The 24278-nt window shown below is 39.6% G+C and overlaps 1 protein-coding gene and 1 pseudogene across 2 annotated transcripts in view; both read left to right on the plus strand.

The window, feature by feature from the left end:
* Positions 1-24278, plus strand: part of NVL (nuclear VCP like) — a 98331-nt gene that overhangs the window by 55943 nt on the left and 18110 nt on the right. For both annotated transcript variants that reach the window (XM_059997850.1, XM_059997853.1), the window contains exons 19-20: positions 12406-12512; positions 23577-23653. In XM_059997850.1, the coding sequence (XP_059853833.1) occupies positions 12406-12512; positions 23577-23653 (184 nt within the window). The remainder of the gene's footprint in view (positions 1-12405; positions 12513-23576; positions 23654-24278) is intronic.
* LOC132425736 (serine/arginine-rich splicing factor 3-like) lies at positions 6524-9656 on the plus strand (annotated as a pseudogene).

A 24278-nucleotide genomic window follows, 5' to 3' on the forward strand; every position in this document is an offset into this window, starting at 1 on the left:
ATTTTTGGGCTGCGTTGGGTCTTCGTTGCTGTGCACGGGCTTTCTCTAGTTGCGGCAGGCAGGGGCTACTCTTTGTTGTGGTGTGCAGCCTTCTCATTGTGGTGGCTTCTCTTTGTTGCGGAGCATGGGCTCTAGGCATAACACGGGCTGCAGTAGCTGTGGCTCGTGGGCTCAGTAGCTGTGGCTCGCGGGCTCTAGAGCTCAGGCTCAGTAGTTGTGGTGCACAGGCTTAGTTGCTCCGCGGCATGTGGGATCTTCCCGGACCACCTGTGTCCCCTGCATTGGCAGGTGGATTCTTAACCACTGCACCACCAGGGAAGTCCCATGAACGTTTTCTAAGTGGGGGAGTGAAGTGATCTGATTTTCTTTTTCTTTTTATAAAATATGTGACTTTTATTTTTACTTTGTATTTTGAAACAATTATAAATTCACAAGAAATTAGAAAAATAATGCACAGAAGTTCCATGTACCCAGTTTAACTCAGTTGTTACATTTTACATAACTATGGTACAAAATCAAAACCAGGAAATAGACATTTGTGTAATTTGTCTATTTTGTTGCCATTTTAGCACACGTGTAGGTTCATGTGATCACCACTGCAGTCAATACAGGAACTATTCCATCACCACAAAGATCTCCCTCATGCTATGCCTTTATAGTAACAACCACCTCTCTCCCACCATGTCTAACTCAAGGCAACTGCTAATCTGTTCTCCATCTCTATAATTGTGTCACTTTAAGAATTTTATATAAAAGTAATCATACAAAATGTGACCTTTTAGGTTGGCTTTATTCACCTATTCTAACGCCCTTGAAATCTATTCAAATACTTGTGTGTATCAGTAGATTGTTCCTTTTCAGTACTGCGTAGTATTCTGTGGTGTGGAGGTTCTAGTTTGTTTGACCATTCTCTTCTGGGGGCATTATGATCATTTCCAGTTTTTGACTGTTTCATATAAAGCTACTCTGAACATCTACATATAGGTTCTTATGCGGACATAAGGTTTCAATTCTTTGGGATAGATGCCCAGGAGCATGATTGCTGGGTCGTATGTTAAGTATATGTTCAGTTTTTTAAAGAGGTTGTCAAAGTCTTCCTGAGTGGCTATAATTTCTATCAGTAATGCTAAGGGAGATTCAGTTTCTTTGCATCTTTGCTGGTATTTTGTATTGTCACTGTTTTTATTTTACCTTTTCCAAGAGATGTATAGTGATATCTCATCATGGTTTTATTTGTATTTCTCTGATGGCCGATAAGAACTTCTTTTCATGTGTTTCTTTACCATCCTTATATCTTCTTCAGTGAATTGTCTCTTTGTGTCCTTTGCCCATTTTCTAAAATTGGAATGTGTATTCTTTTTTATTGTTGAGTTTTGAGAGTTCTGTATATATTCTAGATGTGAGTCCTTTGTCAGATATGTAATTTGCAACTTTTTGTCCCAGTCTGCATCTTGTCTTTTCATCTTCTTAATCACAGAGATCCAAATTATTAATATTTCCTTTTATTTTAAATAAAATAATAAATAATTTAAGGTTATTTCCTTAAGAACTGAAGTGTCTTCAGTTCTAAAGTATCTCTAAAAGGGGGTGAAAATAAATCCATCCCATTTTCTTTACTTAAAACTCATCAAATCAACTATACTTCAGTAAAAAAAATTTTTAATTAAAAAAAAAACTCATCAGTGATAATAACTGGAGTTCATGGAGCCTTGCTAAATAAATGCTAAGCACTTTGTTAACACATTTTTGACCAGAGATGTATTATGGCCACAGGCAGCAGTTTCTGCAAAAATCCCCCAGTCAGTAATGTGTTAAGTGTTCACCTTGTTAAATAAACCTCACAGCAACCCTGTGAGGAAAGTACCATGATGTATATACTTACTGTTGCAAAAGTTAAATTATTTTAATTTAATTAAATTAGGTTAAATTATTTGCCCAAGTAGAACTGACAAGGGTGGAGCAGCAATTTGAATCTCAGTCTGCCTGAGTCCAAATAATCATAATTATCGTGTGAGCACTTGTATTCCAACCACTGCAGTGAGTGCTTCCCATGTTCTGTCAGGTAATCCTCACTGTAAAGCTCACAGTAATTAGTAGATTCCAATTAGTTTGCCACCAGATAAGTTAGCAGTGGCGAAACCAAGATTTGACCCTCAGGCACCCACCGAATTATATTTTCTTTAAAGCACAAGTTCATTTCCTCTACAGTCTGTACCATAGTCACCTCTGCATACTGAAGTTTGTTTTGTTATGTCTCAGATTTTGAACAGTGTTTGTTTTGTGTGACACGGCTCTGGTAAATTGACAAACTCCGTAAGAGAATGGCCATAATAAGCCGTGAGGTTGTGGATCCAGTTGGTGAATGGCATGAAAAAGAAAAACCCACACAGGGAGATATCTGTTAAACATCAAATGACACCGAAAAGCTGGGCTTCCCTGGTGGCGCAGTGGTTGAGAGTCCGCCTGCCGATGCAGGGGACACGGGTTCGTGCCCCGGTCTGGGAAGATCCCACATGCCGCAAAGCGGCTGGGCCCGTGAGCCATGGCCGCTGAGCCTGCGCATCCGGAGCCTTTGCTGCGCAACGGGAGAGGCCACAACAGTGACAGGCCCGCGTACCGCAAAACAAAACAAAACAAAAAAAACCAAATGACACCGAAAAACTTATAACAAAAACTGTTGGTCCTCTGTGTCCCCCAGCCCCCATCCCAGAGGCTTCTACTGGTAAAATCCTTGAGCTATTTTTTTTTTGCTGTGTTTCCTCCATATTTTCAAATAATATGCTCATACTGCTATGTCTTATCAATTTCACACACTACCCATTAACTTCTTTTCAATGAATGAAGATTCATTATCTTACATTCACACTTTCTCCACACACATAGCCCAGCCCACCATCACTGCCACACCATGCCCACCATCTGTTCTCGCCACTCCAGCCTCCCAATATTATAATATAGATTTATTATAACTTCTGGTTAAATAACTAGTCAACACTTACATTACCATGACTTTGAAAAAAATCTCTCTCCGCTGACCCAAGAATCACAGCATGATTAGGTTTCCTTCTCCTAAAACCTTTTTTATTCTTAGATTTAGTAACCCTCATTTTTTTCTTTTGCTTTGTTTTCTGTGTTCCCATTCTTCATCAACTATGTTATACATCAGTCAGTATTATTTATCTAGATGATGTATCAGTTCCATTTGACATTTTGTTTGCTTTTGGAGGTCTCCCTTCTGGAGCTTTCTGTCATGCTCCAGTCTGGACTGGTGCCATCTATGTCTGTGATATAAATGGCTGTCATTTCAGGACTTCCCTTTCCTGCTTTCCTTTGTTTTGCACTGTTTCTGATCTTATGTTTGTCTCTTGCTTTACTCTTAAATTTTGCTAGAGCTTGTCTTTCAGTGGCTTTCTTAAGAAAGGTCATGTAGGAGGTAAATTTTTTTTGAATTCTTATATATGTGAAAATATCTTTATTCTAGTCTCATTATTGATTGGTAGCCTGGCTGGATATAGAATTTTGAGTTGAAAATTTTGTTTTTTGTAATTTGTAGGCATTGCTTTTTTTCTTTTAAAAGTTCTATGTCATTCTGATCCTTTTTATGTGACTTTTTTGTTTGTTTCACTTGAATGCTTCGCACTTGGTGGGTTTTAAACCTCTTGAATTGATCTACTAAAGTTCTTCTTTTCACCTATTTTCCATCTCTGTCTTTATCCTTTTTCCCTGATTTTTGAGGTACTGATTTTTAGGAAGTAAATTAAAATCCTGTCCTCTCACCATTCTATCTCTGGTTGTTCTGAGAAACTGTGACAGCCTTCTTCTAACTTGTGGTATACCAAAGTCCATACCCTCTTCTGGAAATAAACCAGTTCCCTGTGCTCAACCAAAGGAGATGGAGCTCCTGGTGCAAATTACATCTTGAGCACAGATGCCCTAAATTTAACTCTCCTGTACACATCTTTGCATTGCATTCTTCAGATACCAAGTCCTGTAAAGGATGTTCTCATTTGAGGAACAGTTCCCACTTAACCCCTGTCTAGCTGGTTAAAAACACTCCTGAGCAGCACGCATAGGTTATGTAACCCAGATGGCCACACTAGCTTATTACTTTTTCTTCTATTGAGTAGGTGTCTATTTCTTACCGGTAGCAATTCAGTGTCTAGAATGAGTTTCTGCTCTCCATGTATGGTGCAGTCCAAAAAATAAATAAGAAAATTATGATGTGTAAGCTTCTTCTAGGCAAGGAGTAAGTCTGCAGTCTTATATTTGAGAGAGAGCTTCAAGTTCAGGATTTCTACCTATTGTAAGCCCACAGTTATTTGTCAGATGAAAGAGTGGGTGACTTAAAAGAAGATACTGATTGTATTATAGTAAGATATTCAGCCACTTAAGTACCAAGTCAAATGCAATGCTCCCTTACCTATTTATTCTGAATGGCCTTGGATTATGGTTGAATGCTTCTTGAAGGCAGTTGAACACTGACTTGGTGCTATGGTCAAGCCAGTATATCTTGCCCTTTGGTAAGTACTGCCCTTATAAAATTAACATAGGCCCTGGCATTACTTCTGCTGATATACAGGTACCCTGGTGCATCCTGGAACTCAGTAAATATTTGTTTATGAATCATAAGAAGAGATCTACTTCTGATTCATGAAGGCTGTCTGATCTTATAATAACTTTTATTTCACTGGACATACTGATAATCTCTTTAGTCTGAGGATCTAATTAAAAAAAAACAGCTTTATTTAGATATGTGGTGTACCATAAATTTTCCCCATTTTAAGTATACAATTCAGTGGTTTTGTGTATATTTACAGAGTTGTGCAGCCATACCAATAATCTAATTTTAGAACATTTCCATCACCCTAAGAAGAAAATCTGTGTCTGTTAGCAGTCACTCCCTATTTTTCCCCCACTGCCAGCCCTAGGCAACCATCAGTCTACTTACTGTCTCTGTAGATTTCCCTATTCTGGATATTTTATGTAAATGGAATCATACAGTATGTGGGCTATTGTATCTACCTTCTTTCACTCAGCATGCCTTCAAGTTTCATCCATGTTACAGAATGTATCAATACTTCATTCCTTTTTATTGCTGGATAATATTCCAGTGTATGGATATACCACATACTATTTATTCACCAGTTGATGGACATTTAGGTTGTTTGTACTTTTTAGCTCTTATGATAATGCTGCTATGAACATTCATGTACAAGTTTTTGTTTGGATATGTGTTATAATTTATCTTAAGCAGATACCCAAGAGTGGAATTGCTGGGTCATATGGTAACTCAATGTTTACCATTTCGAGAAACTGCCAAATTCTTTTCCAAAATGTCTGAATCATTTTATATTCGCACTAGTAATTGTGACAAGGCAGTGTATGAGGCTTCCAGTTTCTCCACATCCTCACCAACACCTGTTATCGTCTTTTTTATTATAGCCATGTAGTAGATGTGAGGAAGTATTTCATTGTAGTTTGATTTGCATTCCCCTGATAATTAATGATGCTGAACATCTTTTCTTTTGCTTGTTGGCTGTTTATATATCTTCTTTGGAGAAATGTCTGTTTGAATCCTTCCCCCAGTTTTTAATTGGGTTAATGCCTTCTTGTCATTGAGTAGTAAGAGTTCTTTATTTATTCTAGATACAAGTCCATAATCAGATATGTGATTAGCATATATATTTTCTCCCAATCTGTGAGTTTTCTGTTTACTTTCTTGATGGTATCATTTGAAGAACAAAAGTTTTAAATTGGTAAAGTTCAATTTATTTATTTCTTTTTTTAATCACATGTACTTTTGATGTCATACCTAAGAAATCACTGTGTAACCCAGGGTCATGTTTTCTTCCAAGAGTTTTAAACTTTTAGTGCTCACATTTAGGTCTTTGGTCCACTTTGAGTTAATTTTTTGTATGTTGTGAAGAAGGTGTCCATTCATCCTTTTGTATGTGGATAGTCACGTGTCTCAGCATCCTTTGTTGCAAAGACTGATCTTTTCCCCATAGAGTTGTCTTGGCACCATTGTTGAAAATTGAGGGTCCATTTGTAACAAAATACTGTTTTCCTAAAGTTGAAAGTTGCTACCATTAGCTCTTAAATTTTAACGCTTTTTTGGTACTTAATAGAATAGTAGTTGCTTTTTAATCAGCAGATCTGAGGGAGAGTTCCTCCTCTTCAGGCATCTGTCTCATTTGTAAGTGAAAGGATTTTGTCCTTAGATCTTTGGAATTGTTGGTGACTTCTTCATTGCAAAGATAAGAATTGTTATCTTGAGTCTTCCACCTAAAATTCTGACACAATTAGGTAGGGAACCACTTAGGAAGCTGTAAAAATAATCTAAGTGCTGCAAGATACTTTGAACCAGGTGACACCTGGGAATGTAGAAGGAATCTGAATATACTGTGTCATACAGTTGACAGGATTTGCTAATGGATTGGATATAGATGTGGGAGAATGAAATCAAACATGACTCCAAGTTTTAGGCCTGAAAAACTGGAAGGATGAATTGCCATTAACCAAGATGGGAAGAACAATGGTAGGGCCCTGTTTGGGGAGGTGATGGGAAAAGATCTGGATCTCAGTCTTAAATATGCCGTGTTTAAGATGCCTGTTAGTGGGCTTCCCTGGTGGCGCAGTGGTTGAGAGTCTGCCTGCCGATGCAGGGGACACAGGTTCATGCCCTGGTCCGGGAAGATCCCACATGCCACTGAGCCTGCGCGTCCGGAGCCTGTGCTCTGCAACGGGAGAGGCCACAACAGTGAGAGGCCCGTGTACCGCAAAAAAAAAAAAAAAAAAGATGCCTGTTAGTGAAGCAGAATTGTTGAGTATGAGCCAGCTTTTCTTTGAGAAAAGATGTAATACGTAGAATTTTGTAAGAGCTTCTGGTAGAGCATAGTTTAAATCATCTAACACATATATACACACACATACTTTATGGTATATAGATTGCTCAGGATGCTTTTTACTGTAATTAAAATAAGTAAATAATTTCTTAAAATAATAAACAACAAAATACTAAATGTGATGTTGTCAGAGAATTTAAATGATTATAAAAGTCCTAAACTAAGAATGCTTTCTAAGTACAATTGGGATTCTTTATATCAAGCTTTATTTTGGGGCATGCAGATCTGGCTTTAAGATCTCTGTTTGTATATTTAAGATAAAAGATGTTTTCACAGCATGGTATTGGCATAGACATAGACATGTAGATCATTGGATAGTAGAATTAAAAAATGTTCCCACAAATATCTGGACAATTGATTTTTTTTTATAGAGCACAAAGGCAATACAGTGGAAAAAGGATAGCCTTTTCAATAGTTGCTGGAACAGTTGGATATCCATAGGCAAGAAAAATGAACTTCAATCCCTATCTTTTACCATATGCAAAAATTAACCCAAATGAATCAAAGACCAATGAAAACCCATAGCTATAAAACTGCTGGAAGAAAACACAGGAGAAAATTTTTTCTATCTTGGATTAAGCAAAGATTTCTTAGATGGATAAATTGAACTGCTCTTCAAAAGATGCCACTAAGAGAATACAGAGACAAACCACAGGCTGAGAGAAAATACTTGCAAAGTATATTATTTCTTAAAGAATATATAATGAACTCAACGACACAACTCAAAACTCAACAACAACAAAAAAGGCATTAAAAATAGGCAAAAGAATTGTACAGACACCTCACCATAGAAAGTATACAGGTGGCAAATAAACACATGAAAAGGTGCTCAACATCGTTAGTCATCAAGGAAATGCAAATTAAAGCCTCAGTGAGATATCACTGCAAACCTTAGAATGACTGACTAAAATGAAAAAGACTAACTATAGGTCATTTCATGGACGCTGGGTTTGCGAGAGCATCTGCGGGTGCCTGGCGGGAGGGGACTGGAAAGACCCAGCTGAGGGTGTGTGGATTTGAGCCTCCGTGTTTCTAGCCCAGGATCTCGAAATCCATTGTGATTCCTGTCCATTAGACTGTAAGCTTTATGTAGGTAATCTTAGAAACAATGGTAGTGACCGAATTGGAACAAGCTTTTGGCCATTGTGGACCCATCCAAAGTGTGTGGGTTGCTAGAAACCCTTCTGGCTTTGCTTTTGTTGAATTTGAAGATCCCAGAGAGGCAGAGCTAGATGGGAGAACACTTTGTGGCGGCCGAGTAAGAGTGGAACTGTGTTTGTTTGTTTGTTTGTTGCGGTACGCGGGCCTCTCACTGCTGTGGCCTCTCCCGTTGAGGAGCACAGGCTCCGGACACGCAGGCTCAGCGGCCATGGCTCACAGGCCTAGCCGCTCCGCAACATGTGGGATCCTCCCGAACCGGGGCACGAACCCGTGTCCCCTACATCAGCAGGCGGACTCTCAACCACTGCGCCACCAGGGAAGCCCAAGAGTGGAACTGTTGAATGGAGAAAGGAGAAGTCGAAATCTTGGCCCACCTCCTTCTTGGGGTCGTCACCCTCAAGATGATGATTGTTTTTATTTATTTATTTTTGGCTGCATTGGGTCTTCGTTGCTGCAGGCGGGCTTTCTCTAGTTGGGGTGAGTGGGGGCTACTCTTTGTTGTGGTGCGCAGCCTTCTCATTGTGGCGGCTTCTCTTGCTGTGGAGCACAGGCTCTAGGCGTGCGGGCTTCAGTAGTTGTGGCACGTGGGCTCAGTAGTTGTGGCTCATGGGCTCTAGAGTGCAGGCTTAGTAGTTGTGCTGCATGGGCTTAGTTGCTCTGCAGCATGTGGGATCCTCCTGGACCAGGGATCGAACCTGTGTCCCCTGCATTGGCAGGTGGATTCTTAACCACCGCGCCACCAGGGAAGTCCCTCAAGATGATTATTGAAGGAGGAGGCCTCCCTCGCCGCAGATCCACAGATCTCCAAGACAAAGAACCTTCTCCTACAGCTGGAGCAGGTCCCTTTCTAGAGATAGGAGAAGAGAGAGAAATCGCCGTTCTGGGAGAGAAATCACAAGCTGTCCCGAACTTTCTCTAGGTCTCGTAGCCGATCTAGGTCAAATGAAAGGAAATAGAAGACCAGTTTGCAAGACGAGGAGTGTTGTACAGGAGATAACTTCATTTGACAGGAGTATGTACAGAAAAGTCAAGTTTTGTTTGAGAATTCATAAGCTTGGTGCATTTCTTTTTTTTTTTTTTTTTTTTTTTGTGGTACGTGGGCCTCTCACTGTTGTGGCCTCTCCCATTGCGGAGCACAGGCTCCGGATGTGCAGGCTCGGCGGCCATGGCTCACGGGGCCAGCCGCTCTGCGGCATGTGGGATCTTCCCGGACTGGGGCACAAACCCGTGTCCCCTGCATCGGCAGGCGGACTCTCAACCACTGCGCCACCAAGGAAGCCCGGTGCATTTCTTTTTTAATAAATTTATATTTGGCTGCATTGGGTCTTCATTGCTGCGCACGGGCTTTCTCTAGCTGTGGCCAGTGGGGGCTACTCTTCGTTGTGGTGTGCAGACTTATTTCGGTGACTTCTGTTTTGCGGAGCACGGGCTCTAGGCGCACGGACTTCAGTAGTTGTGGCTCGCGGGCTTAGTTGCTCCGCGGCATGTGGGATCTTCCCAGACCAGGGCTCGAACTCGTGTCCCCTGCATTGGCAGGTGGATTCTTAACACTGCACCACCAGGGAAGTCCAAGCTTGGTGCATTTTTAAGATGTTTTAGCTGTTCGCATTTGTCTGTCTGTTGGCACAGTGACGCATAAAGGTGTAATTCTCTATGGTTTGAAATGGACTATATGAGGCATGTAATATCAAGAATTGTTACTTTACAATGTTCCCTTAAGCAAAATTGAATTTGCTTTGAATTTTAGTCTTGCGTAGACTGATAATAAATCTCCAACTCCTGCCCAGCTAAAGTATGATGTTTAATATTATGGAAACAAAACTGGCAAAAATTGAGAAGACGTTTTCCATAGCTGGGATATGGTATGCAGCTGTAGTTAAGCAAGCAGTCTTTAAACATACTGTGAACACAAGCCAGCAGGTAAAAATTAAAGCTGCACCCTTAACCTAGGTTAGAGGTTTAAAAATTCCACTAGTGTTCACACTGGACAAGAGGTTGTCCAGTTGGTGTAGAATCGAAGAAGTTTCAAGAAATTAGTTTACCTTTGCTTTAGGTCAGAAGTTCCTTCTGTGATTGCTGTATATGAATACATAGCTCTTTGTAACATGATTCATTTGGAAATTTGAGACTATTTAAGATACCAGTGTCCTGCCAGTTTAAGGGTACATTGTAGAGCTGAACTTTGAGTTGCTGTGCAAGATTTTTTTTCATGCTGTCATTTGTTATATGTTTTGTGAGAATCCTTGGGATTAAAGTTTTGGTTACAAATTGTTGTTTAACCTGAAAGCCTGGTTTTCCTTGCAAAACTAAAATTTGAGCTTGGTACCAAGTCCAGGTATAACATTCCTTTTGGAAGCCATACTTATATTTTCTTGTAAAGTACTTCTGAAAATAAAATATTAGCATAACTGTGTAATAGTTGAACCCACCATTACCATAGATAGTTCTTGTCCCATAGAAGGCAGTTGGTTACACAAATCTTATTTTGTAAGAAACAGAGTTGCGGGTTTTGAAGTGAAGGGAGTTTTTGGTTGTCCACCTAAGTGATAGAGTAGAAGCCAGTTCAAAGTCCATGATATTCAGTGATCAACATTCCCCTTCCTCCTTCTCATTCACTCAACCATCCAGCCATCCAACAACCCACTGTGTATAAAGATGTTTGGAACGATGTCTGCACTAAATGTTAATGCAGATTATTTTGCAGTAGTTCAATTTAGAGTGATCTGCTTTCTTCTTTGTATTTTGTATGCACTACTTATGATTTTTATAAAAAGAGCAAAGTCAATACTGTACAGGCATCTTAAAAGTTGGCATATACCAACATGGAGGACAGAATTCAACATTGTGGCTTCAAAACTCAATTTTTCTCTGAATATTTAAAATGGGCCTATTATCTATTTACTTTTCATCTCCAAAAGCTTCTATTCCATTTCAAATATGCTCTGAGAACAATTTCTTTAAAGTAACAAAGATCTTATAGGCTGGGCAATGATAGAGTAGAAGCCAGTTCAAAGTCCATGATATTCAGTGATCAACATTTTAAGGTAGAGCCACCTGATACATTATAATCCAAAGTTGCCCATAAAAAAAAAGGCTTTTATGGTTAGCATGAAAGCTTTACACAAAGCTTTAAAAATTGCTTCCATTTTATATAATTTGAGGTGTTTCATGGGAATTCGAAGTTGATCCATCATGATGTAAAATTCACTATGTGGTTCAAATGTAACAGTGCAGAATTGAATAGGGGTATGCATAACCTTGCTTTTAGAAATCTAGAGGAGGTGTAGTTTCAAATTTTTGTGCCATTAGATTAAATCATAATGCAGCAACAACAACAAAAGACTAACGTATTGACAAGGATATAGAAGATCTTGAACTCTCATATACTACTGCTGTTGGGAGTGTAAAATGGTACAACTCATTTGGAAAATAGCTTGTTGATTTTTTAAAGTTAAATGTACACCTACAGGGTGTTATAGTCGTACTGCTTTGCATCCCACACTTAGGTATTTACTAAAGAGAGATGAAAACATATACAAAGACTTGTACTTGAGCGTTCATAGCAGCTCTATTTGTAGTAGTTCAAAACTAGAAACAAACCAAATGTTTGTCACCAGAAGAACTAAAAAACAAATGTGGCATACCCATACAATGGAATGCTGCTCAGCAATAAAAAAGAATTAAGTACTAATACAAATAACAACCTAGGTGAATCTCAAAATAAGTGTGTTGAGTAAGAGAAAGCCAATAGTATATGCTGTATGATAAAGTACAAAGGTTTCCTGAGACCAGAATTTTGAGAACCTTTGCCCTGTAGAGTCAGGTGACCCTTAGACTTTTCAGAGACATGAGGGTGCAAGTGTTAGGCTTCAGTCTGCAGTGGGAAGCGGGAGTTGAGAGAATTGAATATGTATTTTAGGAAGATAACCTTGGCAGCATTCTAAGGGGTCCCAGAGAGGGGAAGTTTAGAAATACGACCAGTTAGGGGGGCATTACATTTGGCCTTGACTTAGGGTCTAGGTAATGGGAGACGGACTCGATAGAATTGATAGAATGTATCTCCAGTTAGAGGGAAGGGAGAAACCTGCCTGGTATGTGGGGGGGCAGATGGGGGTCTTCATCTGAGATTGAGAATCCTGAAGGAAAAGTAGGTTTGAGGCAGGAAGGAGGCGGGTGGACTTCACTTTCTTAAGGATGAGCAGAATCTTTTAACTGTAAAAAAGTCTAAATTATCAACTTTTTCTCTTAAAAATGTACTCTTCCTATCTCTCATGTTAATTATATTTTGTAAAAGATTCTGTTTCATTTATTTAAGCCTTTTTCCTCCCTTCGTCTCTAGATATCATTGACCCTGCAATCCTGCGCCCAGGCCGCCTGGACAAAACACTCTTTGTGGGTTTGCCACCCCCAGCAGATCGTCTCGCCATCTTAAAAACTATCACAAAAGTGAGTAAAGGAAATGGTACATTTTTGTGTATGTTTCTTGCATTTTAAATACAGAAAACTAATCATTTACGGTGCCTAATCACTGTCTTTTCTGTAGCTTTAAATATTTGCCCAGCCTATAAGATCTTTGTTACTTTAAAGGAATTGTTCTCAGAGCATATTTGAAATGGAATAGAAGCTTTTGGAGATGAAAAGTAAATAGATAATAGGCCCATTTTAAATATTCAGAGAAAAATTGAGTTTTGAAGCCACAATGTTGAATTCTGTCCTCCATGTTGGTATATGCCAAGTTTTAAGATGCCTGTACAGTATTGACTTTGCTCTTTTTATAAAAATCATAAGTAGTGCATACAAAATACAAAGAAGAAAGCAGATCACTCTAAATTGAACTACTGCAAAATAATCTGCATTAACATTTAGTGCAGACATCGTTCCAAACATCTTTATACACAGTGGGTTGTTGGATGGCTGGATGGTTGAGTGAATGAGAAGGAGGAAGGGGAATAAATTTAACACATTATTTAAATAAAGTTAAATTTATTTGAAATTTAACAGAAAACAAAACTAAAGGAATTATTAAACTTCCAAGTACACGTTTCATTTTAGATGGCATCAGTTTAATTTCTGCTCTGGAAGTTAGATAATTAGCATTCTTATATTTCCCTTTTTCCACTTACCAGCTTTTCTTCCCTGTATATTTTTTATTTGCCCAGTGTCATCAAGTTTACATTCTGTTCTAGAGTCATATTCCTAGTTTCACATTTATATAGATACAGTACTCACAACCAGCACTTTTGCCACAGCTTTTATGTTTTCTAGTTTAGTTCATTTCGTCATTTGGTTGACTGTATTTCATCATCCGGTTTATTCCATTTATTAATAGTTTATTCAACTGTATTCCTCAAGTTCTTTTCATGATTAAGAATGTCTGCCTGTTGTCGTTATAATTAAATGATATATTAGCTTTATACTTAAATGATATATTAAATGATATAATTTTTCCTTGGTCACACAGTCTTTCTGGTCTTTGTAGAAATTGCAGCATGAGTTTGGGCATTGAATGTGTTTGTAAAATGTCTGAGGTCAGTCTGATCTTTGTTTTCTCTTTGGTAGGTGACTTGCTTTTTCTGCTTGGATCCCTGAAAAATTCTTTATCTCTGAAGTTTAATAACTGAAATAAGATACATCCCTGTCAATTTTTTGTTGTTGCTGGTGGTGGTGATAGTGGGGTTTTATTTTGACTAGTGAAGAACTAAAGTCTGGTGTGCCTTTTTATTTTGTAGGTGCAATTCTTCCTTCATTCCAGGGAAGTGTTTCTGTGTTGTATGTATGAATACTTTTTCTGTATCATTTGTTGGATTTATTTCTTCAAGGTCACTGATTATTCTTATATTAGATACCCTTTGTCATCTGTATCTTTTGTCTACTTGTTTTATTTTTTATTTACTTTTTAAATTAATTTATTTATTTAATTTTATTTTTGGCTGCGTTGGGTCTTTGCTGCTGCGCACAGGCTTTCTTCAGTTGAGGCGAGCTGGGGCTACTCTTCGTTGTGGTGCGCAGGCTTCTCATTGCGGTGGCCTCTCCTGCCGCGGAGCACGGGCTCCAGGTGTGTGTGTTTCAGTAGTTGTGGCACGTGGGCTCAGTAGTTGTGGCTCACGGGCTCTAGAGTGCAGGCTCAGTAGTTGTGGCGCAAGGGCTCAGCTGCTCCGCGGCATGTGGGATCTTCCCAGACCAGGGCTCGAACCCATGTCCCCCGCATTGGCAGGCAGACTCTTAACCACTGTGCCACCAGGGAAGCTCCTGTTTACTTGCTTTAATTTGTCTTTTTCTACTGCACTCACTGTGATTAAACTTGAAGTCTTCTCTTTTTTTCCTTTTTTCCTTCCTTTCATTGGAACCCCCAAGTTCATGAAATGAACTTGATGGTTACTTCATCCATACCTTCTCTTTGTCCCAATGTAGAGTGAATGAGTTCTCTCATCACCCTCTCACTCTACCTGGAACTAGTTTTCCTACACTTCACACATTACAATTTGAGGTCTGGTTAATTGCTTTCTGTCCACATTTTTATAGCCTGGGGGTGGGAAAGAGAGCTAAGCCGGTACTGATTTGACCATTATAAGGAAGCCTGAACTTATTCTCTTCTGAAAGAGACCCTGTGAAATGCCTGATGCCTGGACCTGATCTCTTCATGCAGAGCGTGTCTCATTCCCATGTGCTTGTGCCCCCAGTGCTGCACAGCTCCTGGGGAATGGCATACCTTGGCGTTTCTTCCTGATTCTGCTGAAATCCCCTGATAGTATATCTGAAGGTTTGTGTTTAGCATTTCCCAGGGATATCTGCTCCAAAGACTGCTTCTCTCCAGATTGGAATCTTAATGGGCATTCATAAGATTTTGTTAGTTTCTTTCCTCAGTGCTGCTTCCCAGGAATGGAGGCCTAATTAATAGCTACTCCAGAATGATTTCTTTCCTTGGAACCCACTTTTCAACATTTACAACATAAGGTTTACCCCCTTTCTTTATGTGGTTGCCACTGGTAAATTTTTAAACTTAACTTTTTTTTTTAGTATTTTCTTTCTGTGTTGGCAAAGGAAGATTCTGTGTTCCTACTTCACTGGGCCACCCTTACTTAAAAGTGCATAGAGCAGTGTTCATAACTGTCTCCCGCAGGAGGGGAAACAGGAGGATAATCAGCTCTGTGGGTTAACAAGACCCCACTGCCAGCAGTATGGAAGCCAACTTGGAGAAAGGTGAAAGTCAAGGTTGTAAAATGAGGCATGCCGGAACTAAGGCAGTATCAGGGGAATAGCAAAGAGGACATAGATGTGGGGACTATTTAAAGGTTTTAGTTAATAGGACATTGGATTAACTATAGAGTTAGGGGGGTAAAGCAAAAGGAAGATGATTTCTCAGCTTGAGCAGCTGAATCGGTGGTGGTGTCTATCAACATAAGAGATTGAGGAATGAGGAGGTGATGTCATTTGAGTTTCAGGTGCTTGGGCACTATCCACGGGGAGACGTGTAGCAGGATGTTAGTCCTGTGGTTGGGAGTTCAGAGGAGTCCTCTGGCTGGGTTATGGTTTCGCCTGTCATCAGCACATAGCTGGTGGTCAGCCATGAAAACACATTGCTTTAGTTCAGTGGCTCTCAACCTAGGGCAGTTTTACCATCACCAACAACCCATCTCACCCCAAGGGCAATGTCTCGGGACATTTGTTTATCACCAAGGCAGGGGAGTGATGGTGCTACTGGACATCCTACAACATACAGAACAGCCCCACAACAAAGAATTTTCCAACTCAAAGTATCAATAATGCCAAAGTTAAGAACCTCTTCTTTAGTTATATGTACTTGTTTCTTTGTATCAATCGAGTTTGATGATGATGCATCAAGGCACTTCTCTCCCTTTCCTTGGCTCTGTCATTAGAGACTATGATAGTGAGATTCTGTTTGCTTTGGTTAATGTCTGTTTAGATCTTCCGCCCATTTTTTGTTTGGGTTGTTTGTTTTTTTGATATTGAGCTTCATGAGCTGTCTGTATATTTTGGAGGTTAATCCGTTGTCGGTTGCTTCATTTGCAAATATTTTCTCCCATTCTGAGGGTTGTCTTTTTGTTTTGTTTACAGTTTCCTTTGCTGTGCAAAAGCTTTTATGTTTAGTTAGATTTGTTTATTTTTGTTTTTGTTTCCATTACTCTAGGAGGTGGATCAAAAAAGATCTTGCTGCAATTTATGTCAAAGTGTGTTCTGCCTATGTTTTCCTCTAAAAGTTTTATAGTGTCCAGCCTTCCATTTAGGTCTTTAATCCATTTTGAGTTTACTTTTGTGTATGATGTTAGGGAGTGTTCTGATTTCATTCTTTTACATGTAGCTGTCCAGTTTTCTCAGGACCACTTATTGAAGAGACTGTCTTCTCCATTGTATATTCTTGCCTCCTTTGTCATAGATTAGGTGACCATAGGTACGTGGGTTTATCTCTGGGCTTTCTGTCCTGTTCCATGGATCTGTATTTCTGTTTTTATGGCAGTACCATATTGTTTTGATTGCTTTGGTTAACGTATGTGTGTATGTATACACACACAAGCACATTTATACAATCCTAATTTGTTTCTGTAAATTTCTTATAGTTGTTATGATATAATGATGATACTTTCACACTTGTCTGTGGGAGATCATTAATTAAAGGCAAAGACTGGAGTAATAATTCATGAGGTATTTGGTGTTGAGGGCCTTACAGATTTGGACCCAGAAGAATGACTGGCTCATTCTTCCAGACGTGGAAGAATATATGGTACTCAGCACTGTGGAACAACTTTACACTTCCTTCATCTAGAATTTCAGCGCTATTTTCTAAAATTGTTAGCTCTTGGACTCAGGGGTAAAGGCCCCCCTTCAAAGATAAAATTATTAGGAAAATAAGATACTAGAATATTAACCTAAATGAATGATCTTCTAGTTAGTCAACAAGTATTTATTGTAAACTAAATATATCCCTGGTTGTGTGTATACCATGGGGAGACTAAGACACATAAGACATAGTCCTTACATATAAGGAGCTTTTCTTCTAGATGAAAAGATAATATGAATGTTTCTAAAACAACAACAGGCATATTAATTCATTCCTGAGAAAGGGAGAAAAATGAAGGCAACTGAGTAACCTAGAGATTTCAACTATATAAAGAAATATAAAGAAAAAAGTCAAGAAGAAAACATAGCAAAATATGAACAGTGCTTGCCTCTTGGGGATGGGCTTACAGGTTACTTCTTCTGCCTTCTCAGTGCCCTCCAGTCAGAGACCAGGAACACACTTGGAGTTGAACAAGCAGGGCTTGTTTCTCTTTGAAGTGAGGGAGGACCCGCACCACAGAGAACTGTAGGAGTGGGGTGTCTCAGTAAGAGGATGTTAGAAAGGACTTCAGTGATTTGTGTTTGTGTTAGGTTTGGGAAGAGTTTAAGGGGCTTTGCTCTGAATTGCTTTCAAAAACCAGGCATTATTCTGTGATTGAGGGTCTTAATAAATCTTACCAAGAAGGAAGACTAGACCAAGGCTAAGGCTGTGACTGGGAAAGAAGCAGCTGTCATTTACATTAGCCGGGACAGGCAATGTTTGACCATTCTGTGGTTTGGACAGTGTTCACGTTTTATCTGTGTTCAGACATGATTATGCAGGAATCTTGTTTTTCCCTTGATCCATCCTGGTCATGGAGTGGCCTTCTCTGATGTTGATGTTCTGTGAAATTGTTTATGTTCAACAGGAGAGCAGCACTGCCTAGCTGTGAGGGCCCAGCCAGCTCGTAGCAACACCAAGGCCTACTTGCTGGATGTCAGGGCCTGCTTGTCTCTGTCTCAGTGGCTTTATATTTCCAAATTTTCTATCATGAGCATATATGCATATAGCGGGGGGAGGGGTACAGAGAATGTTTTGTGTTTTTTTTTTTTTAAACAAAAACATAAATGTTGAGGTTAAGGAGGAAGGGCCTAGAATTAGATAGAAAGGCCCTTTGGGCAGCCTCCATGCACAAAGTTGTGACTATAGAAAGAAAAGAAACCAGAAAAAGACATTTTGATAAAAATCTATTTGACTTTAAAAGCAACTTTTGTGAGACTGTGGTTTAGACTGTTATATAGTCAGTTCTCAGCATCTGTCTATGCTAAAGGCAAAGGAGGGCTTTTGGCTGTTTAGACTGTTTTTGCAGCGGTTATGGGCGTGTCGTGTTCTCAGACCCGCTCCAGAGGAAGGGGCCCACACAGGCCTGAGTGACGGTGCACTTGCTGTTGCCCTCTGAGGAGAGCTGCTTGCACTGCATTTCACATCCTTATCTTACTTTTTCAAACCTCCAGAGGCCTTGAATGTTTTTGCTTAAAGATCTTTGTTGATGGCTAAAGCTAAAGCAGCGTAGAGGGAGAGGAAGCAGAATCTCTAATTTCCGGGCAGAGTCCACAAGGCAGACCTCCTCCTCATGGCAGTCTTTATGAAGACTCAGCCAAAAGTGAGAAAAATTGGCCTTTTTAATGTTTAATAAACCTTTCTATTTCAAAGTTTGCTGGCTTTTTACTTAAATTCCCCAGATTGTTTTATATATACTATTTCCTCTTTTTCCAATTAATACTTGAAATATTTTGGGAAGATTAGAATAAAATTCTTTAGTCTTGGTCCTAAAAATCTAAAGATCTGTGGGTCAGAGCAACTTCTCAGTATCTTTTGGAGTCTAAGTTTCTTAAGAGAAAAACGAGCAATGACATAATACTTTTTTATATATTCTATTTGGTGTTTCTGGTAATGTTGTGGTAATAAGAGGTTTATCACTAAAAACCCCTTGGACAAGTAGAACATTTTTTTCTTAATTTCTGTTTCTTCCTATAAATGTCATTAAAACTTGCCCTTATCTCAGAAAGCCAGAAAGGTTATTTGATGTCTGCCAAGTGCTTTGAGGTAATATGCAGTCTTTAAAATAGTGATAAAAATTCCACTAAGAGACCCAAAATTCTCAATATGTTTTTTAAAATGTGCCCCGTAAGACTAAAACATATAATATCTCACCAAGAAACATATCTGTTAAATTTTCATGAGCTAAGATAATAATATCTGATATAATAAAAAGTGATATTTATTAAGCACTTACTGTGTTCTAGGTACTTTACAGATATGAATATGCTTAATCCTTGCAACTGCCTTTTGAACTGTTTGAATTGAATATTTAAATATTCAAATGAATATTATTTCCATTTTACTGATGAGCAAACTTTATCTCACAAAAACAGGATACAAAGATGTGTTTTTTCTTTTATTGAAGAAATATAGTTGATTTACAATGTTGTGTTAATTTCTGCTATACAACAAAGTGATTCAGTTCTTTATATATATAAAAGAATATATATTCTTTTTCATATTCTTTTCCATTATGGTTTATCACAGGATATTGAATATAATTTCCTGTGCTATACAGTAGGACCTTGTTGTTTATCCATTCTTTATATAATAGTTTGCATCTGCTAATCCCAAACTCCCAATCCATCACTCCCCCACCCCCCTTGGCAACCACAAGTCTATTCTCTATGTCTGTGAGTCTGTTTCTGTTTCATAGATAAGTTCATTTGTGTCATATTTTATTTTATTATTTTTATTTATTTATTTAAAAAAATTTTTTTTTCTTCTGTACGCGGGCCTCTCACTGTTGTGGCCTCTCCCATCGCGGAGCACAGGCTCCGGACGTGCACGCTCAGTGGCCATGGCTCACGGGCCCAGCCGCTCCACGGCATGTGGGATTGTTCCCGGACCGGGGCACAAACCCGTGTCCCCTGCATCGGCAGGCGGACTCCCAACCACTGCGCCACCAGGGAAGCCCCCATTTTACTTCTTACTGCCACATTTCAGTTAAGAATAATTAGATTTTAATGATACAGAGATTCCTCAGCCCTTATTTCTACTAATTGGAAAGTAATGTTGCTATTGAAACGTTTGGAAGTATGCTATGTAGACCACACTCCCCAAAAACAGGCAGTTTGTTACTTTCTTTCAATTGATAGTATTTTGGGGGTTTATTTTTCTAAAAAACTAATCTCCTAAGAATTAGAAAATTTCTGAGAATCTAAATTTCTAAGAATTAATTATTTTTCTAAAATATTACTTTTAGATAAGCATTTGTTTATTGTGTTCCTTTATATATTGAGCTTTCTCAAAAGATTTAACTTAAAGAGTGCCCTAAATATGGCAAGTTGGCAATTGCTCCCCGTATGCAGTTGTGAGAAAAATTTCTCCTCTGGATTCTCATAAAGAAGACACTCAGTTGTGATAGACGTTTTTACCAATATCCCTATCATAAACACAATAATAAGCCTTTCAGGACTGAAGCTGGTGGTTCTCCTAATGTAAGCTGCAGACATAACTAAAAGCCAGTTCATTAAAAACAACTTCATGAGAGGTCAAAGAAATGCACTTCGAGGATGTGTGAGCCTTTATGAAAGTCCAGCTTGACCCAAGAGTAGAATTTAGATATTGAGAAGTATAAAAGAATTATCCTTAGGCAGTCCTCCATGAATCAGTTTCTTATGATTGAGCTTTTGATTAAAACAGGACAGTAGGGACTTCCCTGGTAGCACAGTGGTTAAGAATCCACCTGCCAATGCAGGGACACGGGTTCAATCCCTGGTCCGGGAAGATCCTACATGCCGCAGGACAACTAAGCCCGTGTGCCACGACTACTGAGCCTGCGCTCTAGAGCCCACGAGCCACACTACTGAGCCCACGTGCCACAACTACTGAAGCCCACACGCTGTAGGGCCCGAGAGTCGCAACTACTGAGCCCGAGTGCCTCAACTACTGAAGCCCGCATGCCTAGAGCCTGTGTTCCACAACAAGAGAAGCCCCCTCTTGCCACAACTAGAGAAAGCCTGCACGTAGCAACAAAGACCCAACACAGCCAAAAATAAATTAAAAACAAAAAAAAAACAGGACAGTAGATAGCTTGAGGTAAAATTCTCTAGCAGCACAGGGAACATCCATGTGCTGGGTGACCATCAAGGTAGGGTTGATAGTTCCTTCCTTCCTTCCTTCCTTCCTTCCTTCCTTTCTCATCGCAGTGGCTTCTCTTGTTGCAGAGCACGGGCTCTAGGCGCATGAGCTTCAGTAGTTGTGGCGCGTGGGCTCAATAGTTGTGGCTCATGGGCTGTAGAGCGCAGGCTCAGTAGTTGTTGCACACGGGCTTAGTTGCCCCGTGCATGTGAGATCTTCCCAGGCCAGGGCTCGAACCCGTGTCCCCTGCATTCGCAGGCGGATTCTTAACCACTGTGCCACCAGGGAAGCCCTAATAGTTTCTTAAGAACATTAAAGAATCTCAAAAGGGTTCATGCCTAATGAGGTAGCCTCTTGCCCCACCTCCTACCTCCTCCTACTAGTAGATTGAGGGACTCAACAGGGCAGTGTCCTCAGGCTTTCCCACTTCCGACATAGCTTGGAAAGTCCAAACATTTCTGTTCTGCATCATGATAAATCCTTATTACCTGTTCATCATCACTATTTAAACAAGACTTCCCCTCCCCCTCCCCTTCCCCTCCCAAATATAGCACCAAATTATCTCTCCTTATCTGGAGATAAGATACTGGGTTTTGGGGGGAATTCCCTGGTCCAGTGGTTAGGACTCAGTGCTGTGAACTCGGGTTCAATCCCTGGTCAGGGAACTAAGATCCCACAAAATGCTTGGCCAAAAATAAAAATTTTTTTAAATTAAAAGAAAAGATGCTGGGTTTTTTTAATTATGAAAATACGCAATAAAGATTTGGGGCCTTACCAACTGTCCATTCAGTTGCAGATTTGAACTTCAGAACTCAAGTTTTTAAATTCCTGGTTCAGTGTTATTTCCACTTTTCAGACCTTTTTATTAAAGTATAATGCACGTACAGAAAAGTGGACATATCATTAAATGTCCAACTTCATGCGTTTTTATAAACAAAACCTTCAAGAAAGAGTATTAGCAGTTAATTTCATGGAGACAGAAAGTAGAATGGCGGCTGCCAGGGGCTGGTGGAGCGGGGCGGGGGGGGGGGTGGCCGTGGAATAGGGGAGGGGAGGGTTGTCCCTTAACACAAACAAAGTTCCATTTTGGGAAGGTGGCGGTTATGTTTTAGAGATTGATGGTTGCACAGTAACAATGTAATTAATGCCACTAAACTATACATTTTTAAATGGTTAAAATGATAAATTTTGTTACATAAATTTTACCACAGTAGAAGAGAGAACATTACCAGAGCCACAGAAGCTGGCCTCCTGCTTCCTTCAGGCACTGCCCACCTCTTCCCGCACAAGATTAACTGATGAGATTGAAGGAAACTTAGGGATCACACAGTCTGACCATCTAGTTTTACACACAACCAGAGGGAGAAAAGAAAAAAGCACAAAGATTGTTTCCTAAGGTCGCACGGAAAGTTTATTTTCCCATGTTTATTTCGCAGGTCGAAGTGGATTGAATGGGAAGCATAACTGTTTCTTGAACCTGTGTTAGATGAACATTTGCATTTTATCAAATAATAGCAGCTAGCAGATGTATAGTTGATTAAATTCTTAAACATGCCCAGCTGGGAGGACATGAGAGGACACCCTCTGAGCATGGACCAAGCAGGTGATAGCTCAAGGTGCTGGGTCGTCTGACCCTCTGTTTGGAGCACCTGCCGAGCTAATATTTACACTTGAGGCTTAATGACATATGTTTATTTACTTTTTTCCTGTGTGTTTCTTCTTAAACTGTTTATTTCCATGTAATATTTGCTACCAAGGAAAGATAGTATGCAATGTAGATTTAAGTTATGAATCAGAATAAGTCAGAATAATAAAGCAGATACTCACAAACCTACCATCTTAACAATGTCCTGTACTTGAAGTCACTAAGAACTGTTTTGTTTGCCTCTGCAGTTTAAGTCACTAAAAATGTTATTAAGTATATACTGTATGCATGCAAGGTACTGTGTTAAGTGTTGTTGGAATTCTAAGGCTGTTCTGATACTTGTCCTTTCTAGCATCTCTTGGTATGAGCTGAAGGGGAATTGGCACCAAAGGCAGGGTTGGGTTTTAGTTAAGGGTTAGGAAAGAACACATTGAGCACAGAGGCTTTTTTTTGTAGAACACTTTGCTGATTGTTCTCTCCTGGCCACATTCAATGTTATTTCTCCCTTCCTAGCCAGCCTCACACCAAAACACATATGCACGTCAAAACTTATCACTGTTTATGTACTTGCCATATTTAATCAGGCAAAGGAAATGTGATTCTTCACCATTGGAAAGATTGAGGGTGGTGGGTTTTGTTCTTGGTGTTTTGTTTTTGCTGTAGTATTTATAAACTCTTCAGACTTCACCAGCATAAATTGTTTGCCTTCAGCTTTCCCCAGTTTGGGATCTACTTCTTAACCTCATTTCTCAAAATTGAAATTTGTAAAAATCTGTTACACTAGTCTGGGAGTCAGTTATATTCATTTAGTCAAGCAGCCATTACTATTTATTTAGAACCTATTATGTGGGAAAATATAGATCTTTAAAGCCTCAGTGAAAGTGGATTTTTCTCTCTTACTCAGAATGGCACCAAACCCCCACTGGATGCAGATGTAAATTTGGAAGCAGTTGCTGGTGACCTTCGCTGTGATTGCTATACGTGAGTATCTCCATCTCCAGTCAGTTAACTCTCTGAGGCTCAGTTTTCTCATGTGCAAAATGAGGGAGAATGATGTTGGGAGGGTTAAATTAGGAATCCTGGAAAGCACCCAGCGTCTGGCTTTTCCTCCTTCTTCCTTCTTAGAGAAGGGACTACCCGTTTTGAGGCTCTGAGGAGTTCCCAGGAGTACGGGGAGTCCTCTCATATGTTCACTCTTGGTACTCAGCTACCCTGACCACCATCACTGCCTTTCACAAATTGTCTCTGTCGTTCCAGAATATTAAAGCAGACATTTCATTACCAGCTGCCAAATTATCGAGGTGCTTCAGCACTTAAAAGAAAATAATCTACAGGTTTTTCAAGGCTCAGAATGCATTTTTCACAGCACACCTGTTGATATTCACACAGCCTGTAGTAAAAGCAGGAGGTCAAATATTTCTGCCTTCAGCTTTCATATGTGTGTGGTGGTTGTTGATTTTGTTGTTTCCTTCATGTGTTTTTAAGTAAATTTGTTAACTTTCCTCATTTTGGTTCACAGGGAAGAAAATGAAATTCACGTTGGACTAACAGGGGACATCTCTCCCTCTGGCTTATTTAAAAAGCCCTGTTGATTGTCCACAATATA

The sequence above is a fragment of the Delphinus delphis genome, chromosome 1 (assembly GCF_949987515.2).
Source record: "Delphinus delphis chromosome 1, mDelDel1.2, whole genome shotgun sequence".
In the NCBI taxonomy this organism is placed as follows: Eukaryota; Metazoa; Chordata; class Mammalia; order Artiodactyla; family Delphinidae; genus Delphinus; species Delphinus delphis.